Raw genomic sequence first — 24,162 nt, 5'->3', positions numbered from 1 at the left:
ATCGTGTCATTAAATCAATACTGAAAAAATAATTACTATCATTTAACTGATTAATTAAATATACTTAAATTTACAAGTTAAAGTAACAAGTAAAGTTACAATTCATTACTGTATTAAAATTGGGGCTGTCAAACGATTAATTGCAGTTAATCGCATCCAGATTAAAAGTTTGTGTTTACACAATACATGTGTCTGCACTATCCATATTATTTTTGTATGTATAATACATATTTAGGAAATATATGTATTTATAATTGCCAATAATTTAAATGATATATAAATGTATCTATAATTAAATATATGTATTTAAGAATAAGTTTGTGTGTTTTATAAATGAATAAAATAAATATGCACATACACGTTCGATATATTATTTAAACACACACTTTTACTCTTTGTGCGATTAATCGTGTGACAGTCCTAGTTATTGCGCCGTTACGATTATAATGTTTAAAAAAACTCTTTCCTAACTTGACCCTGATTCACAAATAAGTTTATAATAATAATTTTAAATTTGTTGATTTTGATTTGCAGGAAATATCAGTTTTGCGGCAAATGATTTCAATTCATAAAGTACGTAAAGTAAGCTTCAATTTATGATTCAAACAGAGGTGGCGATAGAGATGCAAAAAAGATACAGATTGCATCGTTAACAGCACAAATCGGCAGCATTTAACATATTTTAATAACTGCATGCTTTAAAGAATACGAGCCGGCAGATAATATTAAAATGTCAATGTAAAGTTCATATTTCAGGTTGTATTAAACCTTAAGCATACCTGTTATTTTAGAATTTATAGTTTCCCGAACTTCATCAAACAGCTCGACGCACAACTGTTTCCATGCAGCACTGTGTTACCACACTTGACACCATATTATACGTAAGGCAGACAACAAAAGGCAACCAAATAGCCGGCGGTCTCCGAAGCAGAATGCACCAAAGCATTCACAACATATTTCCCAGCTGCAGTTTAGGCATCACTGTTAATGCCACCAAACATGTGCGCTATGCACAACCAAGGTCAACTCAACACTCAGGATTTCACCTAAAAAAATAAAAGTGCATGAAACTTCTAGATATAAAAAACAATGAATAAAACTGCTGACGACAAAATCAGAAAGAAATGTACCATTCTATGGACATTTAACAGGACAACAGGTATAACAGAAGGTGGCGGCTGGAATGGCATCTGGGACTCGCATTGGTACAAGGCGGGTTGGCAGAGTGATATAGAGAGAGCAACTAAGCAGAGACATATGAGAAAACAGCAAAGCTCAACACAATAGGCCCGAAAAATCGTGGCAATACCGACTCTAATGCTGTGGAACACCAAGCTATTTAAAAACAATCCATCAAAAATGGTCCGTCTTTCACCGCACTCTCTGATCTCATGACCTCTCGCAGTCTGAGAAAAGCTTCAGGCTGAGGGTTTAATGCAATGTACTGTGCATGAGCCAACCTGCATACACGGACGACTAAACAATTAAACAGTCTTAGTAGTAGATACGATGGAGATCTTAAATGTTTTAGAAAATAATATTAGTCACCATGACAATCTTTATAAAGTCACAGCGACAGCGTCATGCTGGTGGATTATTTGCTAAACAAATGAAGTGTTTGCAGACAGATGGGAACTGATGAAAGCATTTTACAATCTTTAAATAAGTAGTTTTCCTAAATATTGAAAAAAATCAAATGTCTTTTAATTACATGAAATGAAAAGTATGCATACAATGAAAATAGGAGCGCTGCTCGTGATGTTGAGAAACAAATATATAATGGAACAAACATGAAACGTCAAACACATAAAAATATAAAATAAATGAATCTGAAGTAAAGTGAGTCTGTGACAAAACAGTCGAAGTTATAATATTGTACATTTGACATTCTGAAAAAGTGGCCTTGTGCATTACGTATAACAGTAGTTAACATTAAAGTGATGCCCAAAAATGAAAAAGATATTTTGAATGTTGGTAATGGTAACCGAACAGCACCGAACAGTCACTTCTATTGAACGGACACAAAACCAATGCAAGTCAATGGGGTCCAGTTTACAATATTTTCCAAAATATATATATTTTTGTTCTGCAGAAGAAAGAAATTCATACATGTTTGAAGTGACAAGAGGGCGTGTAAATGATGACAGAATTTGTGTTTTTGGGTGAACTATAACTTAATACACATACATAAATAAATACATTCAATATATTGATCAACATCATTGATTGACATTTAATATTTAGGAGTTAGTTTTATTTTGGCATTATCGGTTCTTGAAGAAAAGGAGAGCAATGCACATGTTACAAATCCTCATTTTTTCTTTATTATGTTGCATAAATAAAACCAACATTTTGTAATTCTTTAGTAAAAGTCACACTTAAAACTTCTATAATTTCATTGTAATATTAAAGCAAGTGACTATTTTTGTAACAGGGATTTAAATAAAATTCAGAGCCAACTGGATTCTGTTGCCCCCAAGTTCACACAAGTGTAGCTTGTTCCTTAAATCATGACATCACTTAAAGTAAGAGTTCACCCAAAAATGAAAATTCTGTCATCGTTTACTCACCCTCTTGTCATTTCAAACCTGTATGACTTTCTTTCTTCCGCAGAACACAGAGAAGATATTTTAAAGAAAGTTGGTAACCGAACAGAACCGGCACCCATTCACTTCTATTCAATGGACACAAAACCAATACAAGTCAATGGGGTCCAGTTAAAAACATTCTTACAAATATCTTCTTTTGTGTTCATGCGAAAGAAAATAAGTCATAAAGGTCTGAAATGACAAGAGCGAAAGTAAAGGTTGACAGAATTTTTATTTTTGGGTGAACTGTCACTTTAATTTGACATTTTCTTCCATGATACACATCTATTTAACACACACTTGTATGTATGTAGGTAGGTAAATAAATTTAACAAACCAAAAAAGTAACAAGTTTAGAATCACATGCAAAGAACGAATCTTGCACACGGTCACGTCATGAGGAAAGAGAAAAAGTTCAAGCGTTAAAATAGAACCAGCGGTCGGCATGTCCATAAACGGACACATTTCTAGTGCAACAACAAAACTGTCCTCCATATTTCTACCAGTGACATGTTGAGCAGTCACTTGATTCTATAAGAATCAAGAAGTTTTCACTCAGGAACTCACAAATCCAATATATTATAGTTCTAATTGTGTCAGTCATGCTTGTTGTAAATGAAGTTAGTCTGTTTTTTATGTTACCGAGTGAGTCAAATGACAAAACTGATATTTATACTTTCCTTAAATCATGCAAAAATTATTTGTCGTCTTTTCAACAGCTTTAACAGTTGCAAGAAAGCTAGTCATCCAAATACATATACAAAACATACAGACCATGTAATGCAAGTGTTGAGTTTAGCAATAAGCAAGATGTTCAATACTCTGTGACTTCACACAGAACCATGTTGCAGGAATGTGGTCATCACTTATGTGCACATCATCGTTGACCAGGTCGTGTGTCATTTATCTGTTATGAGTAAATAGCCATTTGTCACCAGTAACGTCTGGTGGAACATTCAACAGGAGCCACATACATGGTTCACATGTGGTTTCTGTGTCTGTGAAGCCCCAAGAGCACCATTTCTCTCAATTCCTTCTGTTTTATTGCTCATGACGTGTTAAAACAAACAGGTAGATTAAAGAGAATAGCTTTATATTTTACTTTCAGGAGATTTAATTCATCATTTTTATAGCACGCGTTTGCTTATTGAAAACTAATTTGAAAATACATTTCTACATCCTTTTTTATTTGAAATAATTGTAATAATAATGCCATTTAAATCAGATTACAGGGCAAACGGGGACTAAACGGGAATTTTATTTGCTGGTTTTATTAATTGGTTGAATTATTGCACATAAGCATCACACGACACTGAGAACAAGTAAGTTACCACTAATCTTCGAAGTTAAAAACGAATTTATTAATTTATCAAAACTTCTCTCAGAATTATAGAATGTGTAGAATCCGAATGGTTAAACAAATAATTTGAATATTTAAAAAGTTAAGAAAATATATTCTTAAAGAATTAGAAACTATTTCAAACAGCTGAATCTTATAACCCTTTGTGAATTAATTTAATAAAAAATATAAAAAACATGCATTAAGACCTATTTAAGTCACTGTTTTTTCTGTGTGTATATAATCTATTGTCACATTTAAAATATATATTTTTAAATTTCTTTATTTAACACTACCTTACACTGTTAATTGTAGCTAATTTTGACTAGATCCATTATCCCCCAAAAAACATGCAAACATATTTTAAAATGCTTAATACAATTTTGAGTAATGCAAATGTTTGGGATACTACTAAACTGGTCATCACCATAATCTTGGGTGTGCAAGATTATAATAAAACAGTTTGATAAAAAAACACTTGAATATAAACAGATACACGTGCTTAACTGTGTACAAAATACTGTCGACAGAGGCATGATGGATTTAAGCAGACGCGTGGATGATAACATGATTATGTTTGAGATCTCTGCCAAAGTGTAATTCCTCTGCCATTCTGAGCTGTATAATTGTAGCCAAAGAACACAGAGTTTCACTCATCGTACCGATCCATCATTCTAGTATCTTCTGCACAACCATGCAACTACAAGCATTTCGATTGTTTCTCAGTGATCAAAACAATTGATTTTTCATACATCTATCAGCTACGTAAGGTTCTTACCTCTGTAGGTGTTCAGTGGTAGTTCTGGCTCCATTCCCTGGAAACTTGGACCGTCCGTTCTCAAAAACACCCTTGTCCCAAGTTTGCTTCATGGTAGAAAAACGTCCTCCCCCCCAGACAAATCCAAAGTTCTGCAGTCTCTACCCCACCCAAACCAAAGTTGCTCAGTAGGGTGTTGCTGCACAAGTGATCAGGTTAAATTTAATCCCGTTGGCGGTTCTTTTCCTGTCGAGGCGGTGTTGAGGGAAGCGGCCTCGAAAGCTTGAGTCAGCAACCTTCAAACTAACTCTCCGCCAGCCACCTCGAGAGTCTAAAAACGTGTGGGGTGTTCAAAGGCTGGCAGTAATGTCGGATGAGGACTTCAGACAGGAAGGAGGTCGTGAGAGGCACTTGACCATTTGGGAGTCCCCGAGGGCTGACGATCCCGTCTGCTGTCCACTTTCATTCTCTCACTCGCTGACTGCCTTTCGCCTCGGCCAATGATTGAGCAAGTGTGAGGAATGCCATTAGCCAGTCACTCAAAAGTGCTGGATCAGATTCGTCAACGCAAGTCCGGAGCCTGCCGCGGAGATTATCAACATTTCCGGCCATTAACATTTTGGGGGGTACAATGGGGCCCCTGCCCCACGTCAACGTGCAAAGCCTTTGATTCTCTTTCTGTAAATCTCTGCATGATCACTGACGGCCGGGGATTTCAATGCATGACATGAAGGTACTGGATTGTTGTTGAGGGGGATGATAATGCGTCTGGGTCCTGTGCTTGGTTGGAGGCTCTAACTTTGGGAATGGTTTTTACTCAATGAAAACAAGATTGAAGAAGCATTTTATTGGGACGCCAATTTGTTTGAAAGTGAGCTTGCATGTCGGATCATTCATTCTAACAAGAACTACTTATGAGAAATAAATGGACATCACATTTGTGACCCAGTCTGTGAAAAACTGATTTTTGTGTTCTTCATAAAACCACTCATGTGAAGAACATTCTGTGAAAATATAACCTTGACTACTTGAATATTGATGGTTAGAACGCCAACTTCCAGTATTTGTTTTTGCGCAAAATAATACATTAAAATACATAATGTATTGTTATTCATTTTAAAGGAAAATTTGAGTACTGGAATCTCATAATTATTAGACAAGGTCAAGGTCACACACAGTCGCACAAAATATTAAGAGCTCATTCGAAATGTTAATATTATCAGTATTTCTAGAAGTGTTGTGGCCATTGCAGACCAGTGTCTGTTGAATTTCAATAAAATTAAACCTCAAGTCATCCAACAGCAATGTGAACCACTTACAGCATGACAAGACACAGAAAAACTGTGATATAAATCCATTTTTGAACTTTTCCTGAATACTCTACATGTAGAAATATTACTGTTGTATTTCAGTGAATATGAACTTGTGTTCTTTGCAGTATTTGAGGGCTGAAAAAGTTGAAATTTTCTGCAAGAAATGCAAATAGAAACAATATTTTTATATGGGAAGAATATCGTTGGTAGTTAACAAATCAAAAAGAAAATGATAATTTCACCTAAACAGACTCCTGAATTCTGATAAAACTGAAAATAATTTTTAAAGGGTCTCTTATTTTTTCCCACGGCTGTATATAAGCGAGTTCAAAATAAATGTCCATGTTACATTTATATAAAAGCACCTCAATATAAATACAAGTTCAGCTCCTGAAAATATAGACGGGCCTATAAATATATCTAAATATAACTTAATAAATAAAGAATAATAAAGAATTGTATAAAACCTATACTATATTCAAACTAAGTTCTCCCTCTTTGCAAAGTTGAACTAAATAACACCAAATTACGAAACATCTAGATTTCTTGCTGACACTCACATTGACCCCCACACGGGTAACAATTCCAGAGTATTTTTGGCTGGAAGGAAAGCAGATCCTTTTCAAGGGTATGCCTGAAACTAACTGAGAGAGCTGGACAACATGTTCCATATCTGCTGAACAACTGCTCACAGGAAACTGAAGGTTCCTCGCAGGAGTCTTAAACACACCAACAGGTGCAAAACAGGGGTTGTACTGTGGATAAAAAAGACTGTTGTGATCATTTAATAGCAGTTTTCCAGCATCTAATGCATTCAAGTATTAGCTATTTGGTTTAGTACGATTATTTATTATTTTAAAATTTAGTTATAAAGGCAAGCTGTTCAAATTTCCACTTTGCCTCATTGGAAGTGTCAAGTCACGATGTTGCCCCGTCTGAACTCGATTGCTTTCATACATAAAAGCGACCTCAGCTGCGTATGCCATTCACAATAATTTGGCACTAATATTCATCCCACACTGAATTTAAACATCGAGCCATCACGAATGCAAACACAGTTTTTATGAACGACTTTATGAATTCCAGTTTACGCTTCAATTGCATGCACAGAGGTGTGATGTTACACGGTTTGCGTTGAGCAGGTGGTGATTGGCTGCTTCGCTATGACCTCATAAAACCGCTTAAAAAAAGGAACGAATGCTGTTCCTACTTAAACGGCATGTTGTAAATGCCTTTTTCCGCACGGGGTTTGACGTGATTGGTTACGTGATTATAAATGGAACAGAAATCACACAATGACCCCTGTGGTTATATGTGGAGCGTGTGGTTGCTGGGTCAGATTTGGGAGATCCTGAAGGGTGAGAAGGGTGAGAAGTGTTCGCGACTTCTCTAGTTTTACAGTTAAGCCTATAATAAATCTTAGAGCAATGTAAAATAAATAAAGGAGCGACTATGTGCACAGGGTGTAAATATCAGTAGAAACACAGACCTGCTTTTCAATTCACGGATATATATATATATTTGTGATTTTTTTATATGAATATTAATAATATAAATAATATATTGAAATCGTTTTTAACAGTTATTGTCTGTTTTCAAAATTCTATGTGATAAAAGTATCAACTACCCATATATTAACACACAAATACGTTAACATATTAGTTATAATTTTACATTGAAGAGTTTATTTGCAAAAACATGTCAAATAATCTTTGAGTTGTAACTTAATCAAAACAGCCCAAGTGCAGTTTAATTGAGAATACTTGAAACGCACAATAAAAAGTTATCGGTTTTTGCAAATGAACTCTTCATATGTATTATAGTAGTTTGATACCAATTACAAAGTTTGTAAGAATTCACACCAAGGTAAAAAATAATAGTTGCTAGTTTCAACTATTGACAATGTAAATAGCCAATAAAATAATTAAATTATGCTGAAATAAATTTTGCTGAAAGAGGTAGCGTTAGCATGAGGACCTCAAAGAAGCATATTCTATCAAAGGGTTTCATCAAGTTATCTTGCTTACGATACATTCATTTTTACAGATTTCACACAGTGAAACTCGTTGAACAGCTATACAACTTTACAAAATTATTTAGCTTATGCTGTTATAAGCTTGAACGTAAAATTAAAACATTTTGTATAAATGTATTAAAGTTTTATTAACACTTAAAGGGGTAATTTCCCATACAGGTTGCATGACATATCTTAAGTTTAAAAACATCAGTTTCATTGTTTTGTCTTAAAGTGCACCGGAGCTGTTGTTTTGTAGGGCATACTTGTAAAAACTTGGCTTACTTGGCTTAATCTGATCCATGTCCCGGAAACAACCCCTAAGTCTAAAAAAATGAAATAAAACGAAATATTAACTAATTTGCTTGTCTCTTATCCGTGACAGGGTTGTGCTTATGCGAGTACGATTATTACACCCTAAAGTATTTCATTAGGCATAAAAAATACTTCAAATTTATTCACATCTATGTGATCATGTTGAAGTTTTAATTGTAATGCACGTCACATTAACAATTACACAGGAACATAATCATAGCTATCATCAATAACCAAGCATTTTGTCTTCACCATAACAGAACTTTTCTCTTTAAACTGTAATGGATGGAGCATTCACCCCCCCGACAGAACAAGACCCCAGTGAAGACCCATTAAAACAGCATCTGTTCTCCCAGCAGGGCACTGGTCACAAAACTGACAAGTTTAATGGGACATACACCGTCAAGAGAGACAGACAGGATTCAAGGGCACATGGAGGGATCAAGTGTTTAAAGGTTCAACCAGGCACCTGTCGAACAACAAATTAACTTGTGTGGGGAACGACTGCGAGGCAGAGACAGATTTATGTGTTTAATGAGGCTCTCTGTGATTACTGTGGAGGTTTTATCTGTTGACTGTTATGAAGGGCTCGTGTAGAGCAGAAGAGATATATAGATACTGGCAGTTAAGAGAGAGCACTTCTGGATTCCTGGATCACATTTGTGGGCAGATGACGTGATCTGATAAAGATTGTGTTCGGGACAATGGCAGAGGATCTAATAGCTGAGGACATTTCAGTATAGGCGACTCACTTTTGACTTGGACTCTCTTATAGACAAACATGATGATTTTCAAACTTAAGCTCAATGAGCAACTCTAATAAGAATTGGTTTTGGTTTAAATGATTGAAAATAATAAAAGGCAAGTGTTTTAAAATCATTTCTTGAATTCAAATCTGGCTAATGAAATGTAACATTTATTATCAATTTCGAATCGCACTCTTCCTACCTCCACATTTTGCTGTAGTAACATTAAATCTGATGCTTCAGTGGCAAATACTGTTGTGTAACACGGCGACCTCTGGTGGCAGGAAACATGAGTGTAAAAAAGTCAGCACTGATAAAGGTCATGTGGGTAACTTTATTGTCTTTTTTAGGTAACAGAAAACATATTAAAAGACTGACTATATATCACAATGACCTAAAAGAATGAATGCAAAGGTATAGTCGACAATAAATGATAAAAACATTGAACCTCATTCAGAAAACAAACATTTTGTATAGCGCTTTAAAAAATATTAATGGTTGAACATATTCATGCTGGTTTAGAAGTAGTGAGAGAGACGTCTTGACAGCATCTCCACAGCAAACCGCAAGTCGTTCATTACTGACGTTAAAGTTGGCGTGATCGAACGCACGTCCGTTTAAATAAGTCTGGCTGGAGAGAGCGTAAATATGCATCCAAATCGTGAGAACTTATCGGTGTTCAACTTTGAAATGTATAAATCAACAAACAGGAGAAAATATAAAATAACTGTTAAACGACGGACAAAATCCGTTCAGAATCCAACCGCACTTCAATTTTTTTGCATTAATTTCGACTTTTTTTATAAAAAAAACAGCAGAAAAGATGGAGGCTAAGAGGAAATGAGTGATGGAGGTGTGTTCTTGATATTTTTTCAGCCATGAGTGGTGTCGTCCTCCACAAAGTCCTTCGCCTGCTCTGCTGAGATCACATCGATGTGACTCACCTAATGAAAACAAACACACATTAAGACGTGTGATCTCATCTTTCAGTTTCTTGATGAGACTTCCATTCAGGGCTCACTGTCAACGCACCAGAATTATTTGCATTTGCGAATTCATTCAAGCCAAACTGATTATGCTGCCTCATACCTTGTTTCTAAATTTAACGCCATAGAATTTGTCGGCTGACTCAAGCAGCTCAGGTCTGAAGGTTGTGGTGATGAACTGAGCGTGTCCGGCTAGCTCTACGATCATGTCTGGAAAAGAACAGAATTTGTTATTTCAGCCAAGAATGACTAATTGTGAACATTACTCCTGGCTCATGATGTTCGTCTCCATGCCAAGTCGATGTTTATCTTAGATTTTCTTTAGAATCTCAAATTTGGTTTTAAAAGTATTTAGGCCTAAAACACATTATCATTGCGTCCCTTTTATCGGCCGATGCGTTGGCTGACCGTACCTGACACTGCTTTTCTGTGCTGAGCATCCAGAGCCTGGTCGATTTCATCAAACAGGTAGAATGGAGCTGGGTCGCATTTCTGAATGGCGAAAATGAGTGCCAACGCCACCAGAGACTTCTGACCTCCAGACAGCTGCTGCATCTCTCTCATCTCTCCTTGTTTACCTGTGAACGACACCTGACACACACATTCTCAGTTAATCAGCTGTTCCTACCTGTATGCGCACGCAAATTTGTATATGTTCTCTTACCCTGATGCCCACTCCAGTGAACTGATCAACGCTGGGCACGCTGCTCTGGGAAGCAGATCCTCTCTCGCTATCTGCCCCTTCACCCTCATCCTGAGACTGACTGCCTTCAGCGTCTCCCTTCTTCATCACCAGAGTGGCTTTACCGCCAGGCACCAATTTCTGAAACACCTCGCTGAAGTTCTTTGACACCTGCGATCAAAGCAAAACATCAGACAGTTACAACATAAACTGCTTAAAAGACAACCCCTGGTAATGATATATTGTATCCTTATTGAGTTTTTATTCATTACTACATTAGTACATTTTGTTCAAAGACTTTCAGATATCATCTGATGTGTACCTGTTTGAAGGTGAGTTGTATAGCTTCATATTTGCGTAGCTCGAGGACGTTCATGAGCTCCATGATCGACTTGTAGCCTCGGTCTAACTCCTCCTGTCTCTTGATCAGCTTCTCTTTCTGCTCCGAGAAGTTGACAAACTGGTCCAGGGCTTTTTTATTCACGTGGCTGTATTTCTTGAGCTCTGTGTTACACTGCTCCAGCTTTCTGAACAGCTGCACACATACAAAAAACAAAGCAAAACAGTTACAAAACACAATCAAATTGAATATCGATAGGGATCAGGTGGTGACAATCTCAAACTCGGTGTGAAAATATAAATACTCATCACACTTGAGCAATCATAATAAAGGGGTAGGAACTTCCTAGAAAGACAACCGCTTATGAGAAAATTCTCACATTTTAAGACTCAAGGACAAAAACGGCATGATTTCAACCTCCCTCCATGCACTCAAGTTCTCCGAGAGGGGAGAAAAGCAGAGAAAGCAGGTACGGGGTAATGACGAGTGAGTCACCTCCGTGTAGGAGGCCTGTGACACAATACAGCCCCTGACTGGAGAGGTGGAGGGAAAGCAGAGGATGGGCTAAGAGAAAAGAATAGGAGAGTGATGTGGGAGGACTGCGAGAAAACATGGCATGAGAGATGAAAGGGGGATGACAGAGACGACTGAAACCAGACATAAGAGGTGGAGAGGTATCTGGTCACATTATTGTGTAAACATCATACTTACAAGGTCTTAGAAAGCAAAGAAAGCTAAATGAGTCACAGGAGACATTTTTTAAACTATACAGTGAGCTGAGCTCTTTAGTGCTGTAACTCAACACCTGCGTTTATAATTAGGGTCATGAAATCAAACATTTCCTGAATTAAATGAGTGAAAAGAGGTTCAGAGAGTAAGTATCAGTGTCGTGAGGAGATTCTTTGGGGTTCTACCTGTTTGAGGGTGAGCGTCTGATACTTCTCGAAGGCCTCTTGCGGCAGAGAGCCCAGCTCACGGATCTTCTTCATGCATTCTTCCTTCTTCTTCAGCAACATGCCCTGTCTGTTGGTCATCTTCTCAAGCTCCTTGGTGTCATGATTGATTGCATCGTTCTGCTCTTTCTCGATATTCTTCCAGCGCTCCATGCTCTTCTGATGGTCCTTTATCTCCACCTCCGTCTTATCGATGAGGGTATCCAGATCTGAGTAATGATAAATGTCAAATGTAGAGCCATAAAAATGATAGACGGTGAAGAGCTTCCATGGAAAGCCTACATTACATGTGACGGGCTCACAAAATTGGTGCGGACATCACACTTGACCATTTAAATGCTCATTATCTGTGTGTGTGTTCTCGGCTCACCCTCGGATCGAGCCAGTGTGTCTTTGATTCGTTTGTTGATGCCATCCAACTCTGAAGTGGTCGCTGTGAGCACGGTTCCTCCCTCCGTTTCTCTCAGTTCGTTCAGTTCCTGCACACAAACGAGACTTTCTACATTACGCACGCCATCGCACCGTCAACGAGAAAAACTAGACAGCATTCTGTGTAATCACCTGTTCAACTTGGTCGAGTCGCTTGCGCAGGTTCTCGTTGAGGTACGTCTCCACCCTGGTCATGATTCCCTCCAGTTTAATTCTCTCATTCAGCAGCTGCCTGTTGTCCTACGATAAAATCAAAAATCACGCATGAAACGCAAAGATTCGCCTGCTATTGGCATCAGATTCGAGGGCTGAAAGCCAAATGTGCAGATTTCAATTGTGTGTTATAAAGGCAAGACCTGAATAAACATCTGAAAGGATAATGCTGAAAATGATTAATACAAATAATAAAAGCCTGTCTGGAGACATAAGAGCAGACTAATTAGCAAACCAAATTAAAGGACGAAACCCAAAATAACACACAAATAACAAAGGCTAATGATGTGGGCTGGTTATGTAACATCTGAAGCAGCTCGGTTCTCTATGTGTGTGTGTGTGTGTGTCGGGTCTGAAGGTGGTAATGAGCTACAACTGTGACTTAAGGCTTCAGTGCTAAATCTCCTACACAGCTTCAGACTGACTAACACCTCTCAGATGAGACCGTAGCCGCTACACAGACAACACAACGCTGTCCCGAAAGTTTAACAACTGCATCTGTCCCACGCTAAAAATGACTTAGCCAAGACTTTAAGAACTCCTCGAAAAATAAAACATTCTGTATTATTCTTGCTGACTGCCCACACAGACAATAAGTGACCATCTGAAGAACATGTAAAGAGACCGACAACAGAATATGACACGGGCAGGTGAATCTCTATTCCAACCTTGAAAACAGCAAGATATCCTCAACATGTATGGTCTAACAAAAGTGTAGCGGTGTGTGAATGGGGCAAATTGCAAAGTGAGCTGATGTTCACGTCTTTACCTGTTGTAACTGTCTGATCTCATCATTGAGATCGTCAACCCTGCGTTGGTCCTCCAGACTGAGCTGAGAGAGCAGGTCTGTGCCCAGCTCCGCCTTCAAAGACTCGCGCGTGCTCTCCATAGCGTGTAGACTGGCCTCCAAACTCTGAAGACTACGTTGCTAGAAAAGATGAGAAAATTCCATTATACTTATGACACGATTATTAGAATGACTTGAAAATGGGTCATATGTCTAATAAGAGTCTCTGCCGTTGTCTCAGTATCACTAAGAAACTCATCATTCAACCTTTAATCTTTAACAAAGAGATCTACGTGTTAAACGGTACCTTGGGCATGAAGGTTTTCTCTGACTGCTGTCTTTTCTCCTTCAGCATCTTCATCTCTGACAGTATGCTGTCTCGGGACGCCTTGAACTTCCTCTGCTGGGTCTCAATCTGCTGCATCTGATTCATCAGCTGGTCGATTTCGTTATTGATACGTGAAGAACGGAGTTAAAGAAAAACACACGGTAGGGCTGGAAAGAGCAGTTTTTGATAGTACCAGTTTTTTGCAAACTAAATATGAATTATATTCATCTCCACTTTGTTCTAAACTTGAGACACACACCAACCCAAACAGTCCTTTCTCCGTTCACCATTGTCAATACAACGCTGTGTGCTGCTTGCACATATACACAAACATTCGTACTTGTCAAAGCAAAACTAGTCACCTTGTCGTGACTGTGATAATCCTGTCTCCCACAACTCTGAGCAGTGAGGTGGGCAGTACACAATACACTAATTACACAATTCAGAAACACAATACAGTGATTCAATATTAATAAGTAAGACTGAAGAATGTGTTTGAGTAGGATATGTTCAATGTTTCTCCGAAGGTTCTCGTTGAGTTTGGCCTCGAGTTCTCCAAGCTCCTCCTCTGCCTTCCTCATGTCCTTCTGCAGCTCTAGACGAGACTTGCGTGTGTCATAGTAGCCACCGGTCAGAGCTCCGCGATGACTCACCTGATCACCTACGCAAACGTACCAAAAGAAATAATGTAGCTAAATTACATACTGGCACAAGAGCAAAAAGTAACTAGGCTACGTAATTTTGTTATCCCTTTCATACACATACAAGAACAGCTTTGTGATTTGATATCGAGTTTGTTTACCCTCCAAAGTGATGCAGTCCATGGTGAAGGCTCTAGCCAGCTGTGTGGACACTTCCATACTGCGGCAGATCAGTGTCTTGCCAAACACGTGTTTGAAGGCCTTGTCAAAGGTCGTACTGTAGCGGAGCTTACTGATCATGGGAATCGCATCCTACAGCAAACATATGATGAATCAGAGACAGTATGAATACTTGCATCTCAACATTACAAAACAGCATTTTAAAGTCAACATGAATCCTGTCTTAACTATTGGCAAATGATTGACAGAATTCAACTGTAAAAAACTTTATGGAAAGATTTAAATGCACATTTTCCAATGAATTAAGAGAAGGCATTTGACCTAATAGAAGCCTCAAGATCAAGTTTACACTTGAGAGCATGTCAAAATATCCTAATGGTGATGATTCATTTTCAGATTTTCCTTTACTTGTTGAATTTGATGATACCAAAGAGTATAGATACTGAGGCGAAACTCAATAAAATGTTCAATTGCAACACCAGCGCCCTGCGTTTTCACCATTTTGGGGTGAAAACGGCTTTTTGTTATTGCGATGGCAATATCAGCTGGTTTGCTAAAAAAGAAAAACATTGAAGCTGAAATTCAAACTGAATGATGATAAAACATGTCAGTTATCACTCATTTTACCCCAAAAAGCCCCAGAGTTTCACCTCATGGTATACTCTTTGATTACACGTTTCATTTGTAAGTGAACTTGTCACACTTACGTTGGTCTCGGGGTAAGCGGTGTCCCTGACGTCCAGTTTGCTGAGTGGCAGGAATGTGACCTCACCAGGCAAGTTCATCTTATTAAACTCCATAAGGATCTTGGTGCTCACTTCGTCCGTCTCCACGATGTGATAAAACAGCCTAAACAAACACCGGCGCGTGCAAATTTAGTGTTTGCCAAACAATTCAAGTCTATCTAAACCGTTGACGTAGAAGATGTGATTCTGACCTGGTGCCAGCGGTCACCTCCACGCAGGTGTAGAAGGCCGGCTCGCACTCAAAGTTATTCATGACGATGCCGTGGTACCCGTTGATGACGTGCTGGTTGATGCCCTTCCGGCGGAAATGTTCCAATACTTTATTAATGCTGTCGATACCATTCAGAATAGCCTGGAAGGAAAATAGCAAACAAGACGTTGCATTTCAAAGTTTGTATTGGTATTTAAAATGTGTAGGACGACTCTATAATTAGTAACCGAATCCAACTCGACAATTTCTTTAGCAGAGACTATTTAGAGTTTAGCTCAAACATACAGTAAAGGCAGCCATTTGCATATATAGATATACACACTGCTAATACTTTGTGACGAACATTTAAGACGAAAATAAAATAGGTCAGCTGTTTTTTTTTCTTAATGCGCACAGGTCTGTGTAACGCTTCTAACCTTTCCGGTGGCTGCCCGCAGTAGCTGCTGTTTCTTCTCCAGGTCTTCACGTTTGGCTGTCAGCGCTTGCTGTTCTGCGTTCTCCTCTCTCCACAAGTAGCTGCAGAAGGAGGGGGACAGACACACCCATTAGTCCTGGTTCTTAAAAACCAAGCCTGGGTAACAATCCAGCCCCGGAATCAGCACGACAATCTATAGGCCAACAGTAAAGCCTCACCCTGCTGTGAAACCTACGGCTTGTGGATTATTAATAGCTACAAGGGCAGGTGAGTAGATGTATGTCCATACAGGTGAAAAGAAACATGATGGAACAGAGCCAGGCATTTCCCATGATGCACTAAGAATATGAACCGGAGTATCTTACTTTCTCTCGCTTTGAAGTTCATCCTTTCGGTTCTTCACTTCGTAGTATTTTTTGTCGAGCTCCTCCACGCGGGTTTTTACTTCATTCAGGTCTTGGTCTAGTTTCTAAAGTGAAAATCAAACATTTGGTTTAAATGTTAAAGGCATTCAAGCCAGTCAGAACAGATCAGCCCACATTGTTAGATGACACCTCGAGTCTATCCTGACGGATCAGTTTTGTTTTCAAACACTTATCGGTGAAAATAACATAATAGGCATCAGTAGGGATGGGTATCGGTAACATTTTATAGATATCGATTAGGGATGAGTCACGAATTTCAAATATTCGATTAGTTTTTTAATTATAGAATAATTTTCGAATAGTTCTCATCGATCTTTGAATATTATTTTTGCTTTAAATGCCCATCCCTAATATCGATTAGTACTTATCAGCCCTTGTTAATACTGTTATCGATAATACGCTCTGTAATTTAGTGCAAAAAGACATGATGTGAAAAGATATTTAACTGCGAGCAAAGGTCGAGCAAACTTCGGCCATTCAGACATCATTCAGGGATGGAAAATGACAGGCAGCAGCCTCTTATTTGCCATTTAACACCCGAATACACAGAGATAGAATCTTACGCTGTACTGCTCCAGGTTTCTCTCTTTGTTGGCCTCTGTGTCTTCAAGATCTTTGTTGATAGCAGCGATCTGACGTTTTTTGTCGTTGATGGCCTGATCCAAAGACTTCAGCTCTTTCTTGATCCATTTGTCTCTCTCCTCTTTAGAGGTGAACTGGCTGCCTCGACCCTGTTTAGCGTACAGGTCTGTGCGCTCCTGCGTGGCCTGAGCGAGTCTGAGAAAGTAAACATGAAATAACACCGACGTCGAATTCAGTTTGTTGAATTGACTTGTTTGCTATTTGTAACTGTACCAAACATTTTTACAGCTTAAGAGGGTTTACCGGGCGATTCCTCGCTCTTCTTTCTCTTTCACAGTGTTAAATTTGGGTTCTGTTTCTTGTAGCTCCTTCTGTTTTTCCTCAATCTTCTCTAAGAGTTTCTGCCGCTCCTTCAGCAGCCGTTTCTGAAAAAGGTGGAATAACAGCAACATCAAACTCACACTCAAGTGTTTATGTGGGAAGTCATATTTAGATGAAGAAATCTGAAGTTTGCACAAGCAGGTGTTCATTTTATACGTCATAAGTGTAACAAAGGGGATCTCCATCTAAGCAAACCTACATTAACCAATCAAAGGGAAAATGACGCATTTCTCCTCTCACACATGCTGGCCAGGTGGGGCTAATCCTTCTTTAAGCCCAGCTGAAATGCAGGAGGGCTGACCAAAAGTGTGTATTTCACACATACAAAGGTACACAAGCAGTGTATGTGTGTGTGTGTTTGTGTCTGGCCGTAAGCCCGGGCTGGAGCGAGTGTGTATAGTCAGTGACGCAGACGGGGACACTGCGGACCCTCTGTTCACTAGCGCCTGCCAGCATTTCCTGCAGGCCTCTGGCTCGCGACGTGTATTACGGAGTGTGTTTACATTGCCTAGCAAGTTTATGTAAAGTGCACTTGCGTGGATTCTGTAATTGCTTTGCGTTAGCAGCTATAACTTTTGCAGAAGAAAGCTTAAAGCGATCAGTTCTTTGGTGTTCATATCTACTCGGACCTAATCCAACACTTTTTGTATTAAATCAAGTTTAATTTGTAGCCTCATTCTGTTTATGTCTAATGAACACAATACATCAACGACTAGATTGCAATCGATCTAACAAAAAAATATGTATACACATTGGAAATGTGCATTAATAAATCAATTTATGCAACTTGGTCATTTCAAAAAGACATTTTATCAGTGTACACACATTGTGTGTGTGGAGTGCATATGTGTGCCTGTAGCGCGTGCATGTGTCCGAGCGTCTCACCCTCTGTTCGCTGTTTCCTGCCAGCTCGTCCTGCAGATCTTTGGCTTTGAGCTCCAGTTTGGTCCTCTGTTTGATCTGCTCCTGTCGTTCGGCACTCAGCTGTTCCTTCTCTTCCTTCATGGCGGATATGCGAGACTTCAGCTCCCTAACCACACGCTCAGTCTCCTACAGAGACACAGAGAGAGGTGTTAGATAACCAGACTATGTATATTGTTATGTGCATCTTTGTGCACAATTCATCTCTGCGTATTATTCCAAAGTAACCAAACTTTTGGGAATTAACTGAGCCCCTCAGGCCGTCCATCCTTTATTGACAGTCTATGGGATTTTATCATTCGTAAAACCAGGTTAAAGGACAGTTTACCTCCACTTTGTCTCTGGCGTCTTGCTGAGCATCTCGCAGTTGTCTAGATTTGTCTCCACATGTCTCTCTCTTACTGGATAACTACAGGAAGGCATCACATTATCGCTGGCACATTACATCACTTTAAAAACCATTTACACATCAGCAACAAATCCGAGCGCCTCACATTACACCGTGCTGAATACTGATGTATAATCTATTTCAATCTAAACAAACTCTGTGAACGTGATGACAAGAGTAACAGCATGTACCTCATCCAGCTTGGCCCGGGTCTCATTGAGCTCCTGGTTATAGATAGTGTACTCAAGAGCTCTCCTCATTTTATCCCACTTTTGGTACTGCGCCAGTTCTTCTTTCTCATCCTCCAGAGTGTGAAGACGCTCCTCGATGTACTTAAGCAGCTCATTAATCTTCTCTCTCTTACCCTCTGCACAAACACACAGGAAAGAACTAGTCATTACAAATCTTTGATTATAAAACTTCTTCAAACTAAAAAGCAGTAGTTTCCTGTTATACTTTACTCAAGACTATGTAATTGTAAACCGATGATATTCTTTTACAATGAAACTACTCAAATATTCACCATTTGTGCTCCATGTAATGAAGTCATATGGGTTTAGAATAGGTTATTTCCAATCATGTGGCTTTTATTACGATTGAGGTGGGAGTGCCTCCATAGGAATTCACTATCAACAATATCAAAGTGCCCATGTTTAACGACCTGAACAACGCCCAGATGAGCCCAAATTTCTATCGAACCTTTCTTGTAATAAACACTAGCTTCCGTTAAAAGAATGAACCCTTATTAAATGGATAAAGTGAAAAATCTTGCGTTTAGCGTTTCTTCCATTACAAGGAAAAAGCTTAACGTACCAAAACAACCACCACAGACAATAAAAAAATGATATATGTTTGATATCAGTGATATCACTGATATCAAACATAAACATGCTAACAGAAAAGTTTTATGTTCTCAGTTTGTCGCTGCCTTGAGCCATGTTATGTGTTTTGTTTATAATAAACTTCTATGAAGAACACTCTTAACGCGAGACTATTCTTATCCCAGGAATAAGTGCTTGTTCTTTCAACAGTAGCTAGCATTTATGACAATTAAGGTTTAATAGAAATTTCATTTTGTGGTCATTGTTTAAGTACGTTAAGTTTCATCATAATGGACTTCTATGGGGGAGAAACGCTTAACACGAAATTTATGACTTATCCGTTTAATCAGGTCTCGATCTTTGCAGCTAAAAGGGCTCTAGACTAACTTTTTGCACTGGTTCCACTGGTGCGCTAGCTTTTTTTCTTAGGTGCACCAGCACAAGAGTTAGGTGCACCCAAATTTTCAACCGCATTGAAGGCATTTAACTGCTTTTACCGGTTCTTTTTTTTTTATGTCCATATAGGCAAAATATCTCAAGTTAAATGGACCAGGGCTTGACCTAACCCGGTAGACCCTTAACTTTCCTGAAGCTCAGTGGTAAGAGCATTGCTTAACAACGCAAGGTGGTGGTTCGATCCCAGGGGATAACACATACCGAAGTTAAAATGTATAGGATAATGCAATGTAAGTCACTTTGGATAAAAGCGTATGCCAAATGCTTAAATAAATCAAATAAAAAAAATGTTGAAAAAGTTGTCAATCGTTCTTTTCATCTTCTCTCATCTACCGCAGCTACATCCACTCTGTTTAAATGACGACCCTAGGCTACTCACCTGCAGCACACGCATTTTCAAACGTACACACTAGAGGTTGTGATAGACTTTTTTTATTGTGTGTCATTTTGACTGACAGGTTCATATAAAATCTGTCATAATCTATTATTACCCGTCACTATGGTGCAAGGTGGCGTTAGGTGGTAATTAGTATGTTTGTGACGTCATCACGGTGTACATGCGTCTCTTGTTGTATTTTAATACAACTGAATGCCCAATAAAGCCGTTGTTGTTTATATTCATTTATATATTTATATAATATTTTAATGTTTATGTTCATATGTGATTAGATCTGGGAAAACCCAACACATGGGGCAAATTTATTTAGGCCTATTAAAGTTTTTGATATCATATTCAAGCCCTTTCCAAATCAGTTTTTATGGAAAATGGTTCAGGACACACTTAATGAAAGAGAGCTCTTCCATTATCACTACACAAGGAAACTAACAAACATTATGGACAACAACTAAAAAGCATGGAAGCCAGTTTTGCGTTGTTTATCATGTGCAGTGTCTGGACTTTTGATCATCTCTTGTATGTTTTGCGATCGCGTTCTGGCTCGCATAAGCAGCGGAACGGGGAAAACTCCCGTGCTGCAGACTGGGAGCTCTGTCATCTCATGAAAACATTGTATAATTTTTTTTGCATGCCATAGTTTACACAGGACTGGCAGGAAATGTGAATTGATCCGACTTCATTCTTCATGTTATCTGGTTTACTTTGATATGTGAACTGTCTTTCCCGTGTCCCACGCGACATCCGACGGGTTTTCCCAGATCACATAACATATGTCTAGTCAGTAACAATGACAGGTGAAAACATGCAGGTTGCTTCACGATCATATCACGCTCTAATGAAGGGAAACATGGATTTACAAATTGCCCTCATTGTAATCCGCCTTCAGATTTTTCCGTCAGTGGTAAAAAAGTCTGTCAATGACAGAGAATTTTCGGTTAACGCGACCTCTGTTACACACATGTACAGGCATATCTGGACCACGACCAACAGGTCTGCCCTTCACCATCTCTGATTGGTTTAGACCACGATATGGGCCTAATGTGTGTCTGTTGTTTAATCAAAAGGAGACTTTCAGAGTTGCAGAGACTTTTTTTCTCCCTCGAACGGCTGGTCGCACCACCCTTCATGGTTTGATCGATTTGAACAGTCAAAAATGATGCAAAATATAGTATTTTGAGTTTGTTATAGTGAATTCCTATGGAGAAAATCACTTGCTACCCTCCATCGACACTTCGCGCAGTGCCGTCATGTGCAAACAACCTATTATGCCAACTTTTCTTTTTTGGAAGCTATTGTAAGTTTTTACTTACAAAGCATGGAAATGGCAAAAGGATTACAGACAGTCGATTAAATATATATAAAAGAGATCTTTTTTTACAGAATAGTTTTACCTGTTTCCTTCATGAGCGAGATACTCTCCTCCTTGCGTTCATCATAGACTCTGGTGCCGGCCACCTCTCTGAGCAGCTTCAGGCGCTGAGAATCAGGCGCAGTCGCCATCTGATTGATCTAAATTCATGTTGACAGACACATTCATGAAATCAGTATTATGGCCTACGCAACGGAGAGCTAACTAACCATGTTTATTGCGTCTATCATTTCTGTTTATATCGGTTCATTTGTGTATGACAGATTTAGTATTCATTTATGTTTAATACATACAAAAGGCTGGAGATTGCTGTTGCATTTTTACCTTTCCCTGCTTGACGATGTAGTATGGGTTACTGCGAGAGAAACCGGCACTCTCCAACAGATTCATTACATCATTTTTTCTGAAACCATTAAAACATTTGATTACAACTCTGATCATTTGCTGATAAGTCGAAACTTTTCTGATGTTTTTAAGTTGGAAAAGAACGGAACGTACGTGACCATCTTCTTGTCTAAGAAGTACTGGTCTTTTTTTGCACCAATCACACGGCGTAGAGACACTTCCTCTTTATCAATCTGAGAACAAACAATATCATATTTTTACCTTCATTTACTGCCGATTTGATACTCATACAATGACAAACTGGCCCTTATTGAAATTTTCCTACCGGCAGTCTGTTGTCGGAGTTGTCGAATATAATTTCAACGAAGGCGGAAATGACTCGTGGGCCTGTGCCTTCCTGCAAATAAGACCGTAATGCATTGTTAAGCATGGGTACATACAATAAATCAATTTATTATAAAGGATTCCTAATTTTACTCACATGAAGAAGAGCCAGACGTTGCTCTGGCCGAAGGTGACTGAACTCATCACTGAGCACAAACTGGATAGCTGAGGAGAAAAAATGATAAGCATTAGTCATATGCCATTAATTAAACGTTACAGTATATACAGTCCGACTCTCCAAAACGACTTCATGCATACATTTATTTCACAAATGACCAGAATGTATACTTGCCATAAAAGAAGTTACTCTTCCCTGATCCATTTCTTCCGACTGTGAAAAATCACAGCAAAGTTAAGAGCAGATAGAATACAACTTGTTGCATTTTGCAAGACCTGATGAACAGTTTAATGGCAAAATATGCAAAAATAAAAGATAAAAAATACAATAATCACAGTCTTACCTATAACATTGTGTTTGGAGCTAAAGGGGTCAACCACAGTTTGATCTCTGTAGCTGCGAAACCCCTGAATAATAACCTGAAAGACAATTTGACAAAAAGTTTATTGTTTACAATGTCAACATTGATGCAGTTAAATTTAACAACATAAGAAAATTTTAGCATAAAACACATCACATGTCCAAACAAAGCCATGACGACAGGCTCACTTGTATGATTTATTAGCATATGTATAACTTGCAAGGTACATCACTGTATTGTATGTATTTACATAACCTATGATTTATTCTTGTAACGTTCTCGATTTCCCGCTCATATCCAGCCAACATCAGAAGACAAAAGCAAGATGTATATGTAAAAGTGTAATATTAACAGTCAAAATGTTGCTTAGATGTGTTTTCCCCTGACAGCTGATGCTAATGCTAAAGCTAGCTTCATTGAAGGCCAAGCACTGACTAAAAAAATGCACATCTTAGCGCATAACGTACTTTTAAAAAATGTGTTTTGTGCACATTTTAGATGCAAAATACTTAAAATCGTTTTTAAACGCATTTTGGAAACACTGATCGTAATTTTAATGCATCGCGTAACTCTCATTCACTCACCTGTTTAATGTACATGGCGGGTTAAGCACACCTCTCCTCAGAGTCAGCCGAATAAAGAAAAGTTAAACACCCTCCTCCTCAAAGAGAAGAAGGGCTTGTATAAAAAATGAAATTGCCCGCACGCAAAATATATACGCCAAGTTTAAACTCTAGTGTACCATCAAATTTTGTTTTCCCTCCCCTCACGACACAGTAACACAAGCAAAATGGCGACAGAGGCTGGACGAGCGGACGAGTCTATTCGAGAATCTAGGGGGGGGCTGTAAATGTCATATATGTAAAAGTATTGTTAAAGGTAAGCCATTCGCCCGTAAATCACGTAATGTTATTAACTAATATTGTTTGAATTATCAAGTTTATATTGAAAGCTTTATATTTTAATATATTTTTAAATCATTTTATCCTGGATGCGACCCCTATTTTGAAAAGTTAGTTTAGACCGTCGTGGTAGAGATTGGGCGCCAAGACGGACTGTGTAAAATATTTCTGCATTTGTGATTAAACGACTGATATCTGTTATATGTTTTATATTTAATGTATTTTACAAGTACTATGGCAGTTTGATAAAAAGTATTGCCATTCTGTAAGCGTCTGTTTCTGAAATATAAATACATTAAAAGTAAAATGTGGGGATTTTTATTCGCTTT

At 38.5% G+C, this 24,162-nt stretch overlaps 2 protein-coding genes across 2 annotated transcripts in view; both read right to left on the bottom strand.

Annotated features, from left to right (window-relative positions):
• rbm20 (RNA binding motif protein 20) overlaps positions 1-5,125 on the bottom strand; it is a 48,371-nt gene extending 43,246 nt beyond the window's left edge. The window contains exon 1 of the mRNA XM_056759926.1: positions 4,706-5,125. Coding sequence (XP_056615904.1) covers positions 4,706-4,797 — 92 coding nt within the window. The 5' untranslated portion in view covers positions 4,798-5,125. The remainder of the gene's footprint in view (positions 1-4,705) is intronic.
• A 4,261-nt stretch (positions 5,126-9,386) lies between these two features.
• Positions 9,387-23,735, bottom strand: smc3 (structural maintenance of chromosomes 3). The gene is made up of 29 exons (XM_056759915.1): positions 23,516-23,735; positions 22,914-22,989; positions 22,745-22,783; positions 22,550-22,617; positions 22,394-22,465; positions 22,222-22,301; positions 22,048-22,126; positions 21,746-21,863; positions 18,872-19,047; positions 18,621-18,701; positions 18,257-18,421; positions 17,294-17,415; positions 16,972-17,185; positions 16,349-16,452; positions 15,985-16,084; positions 15,549-15,709; positions 15,319-15,460; positions 14,593-14,743; positions 14,301-14,451; positions 13,770-13,923; positions 13,445-13,603; positions 12,595-12,702; positions 12,404-12,512; positions 11,995-12,242; positions 11,063-11,275; positions 10,723-10,911; positions 10,472-10,649; positions 10,162-10,268; positions 9,387-10,016 (listed from the first exon to the last, which is right to left on the bottom strand). The coding sequence occupies exons 1-29, from the start codon at positions 23,528-23,530 to the stop codon at positions 9,945-9,947; spliced, it is 3,651 nt and encodes a 1,216-aa protein (XP_056615893.1). The 5' UTR covers positions 23,531-23,735; the 3' UTR covers positions 9,387-9,944.
• Positions 23,736-24,162: the final 427 nt, after the last annotated feature.

This window comes from Triplophysa dalaica, chromosome 10 (assembly GCF_015846415.1).
Source record: "Triplophysa dalaica isolate WHDGS20190420 chromosome 10, ASM1584641v1, whole genome shotgun sequence".
NCBI classification, from domain to species: Eukaryota; Metazoa; Chordata; class Actinopteri; order Cypriniformes; family Nemacheilidae; genus Triplophysa; species Triplophysa dalaica.
This window is presented reverse-complemented; position numbering and strand designations above follow the sequence as displayed.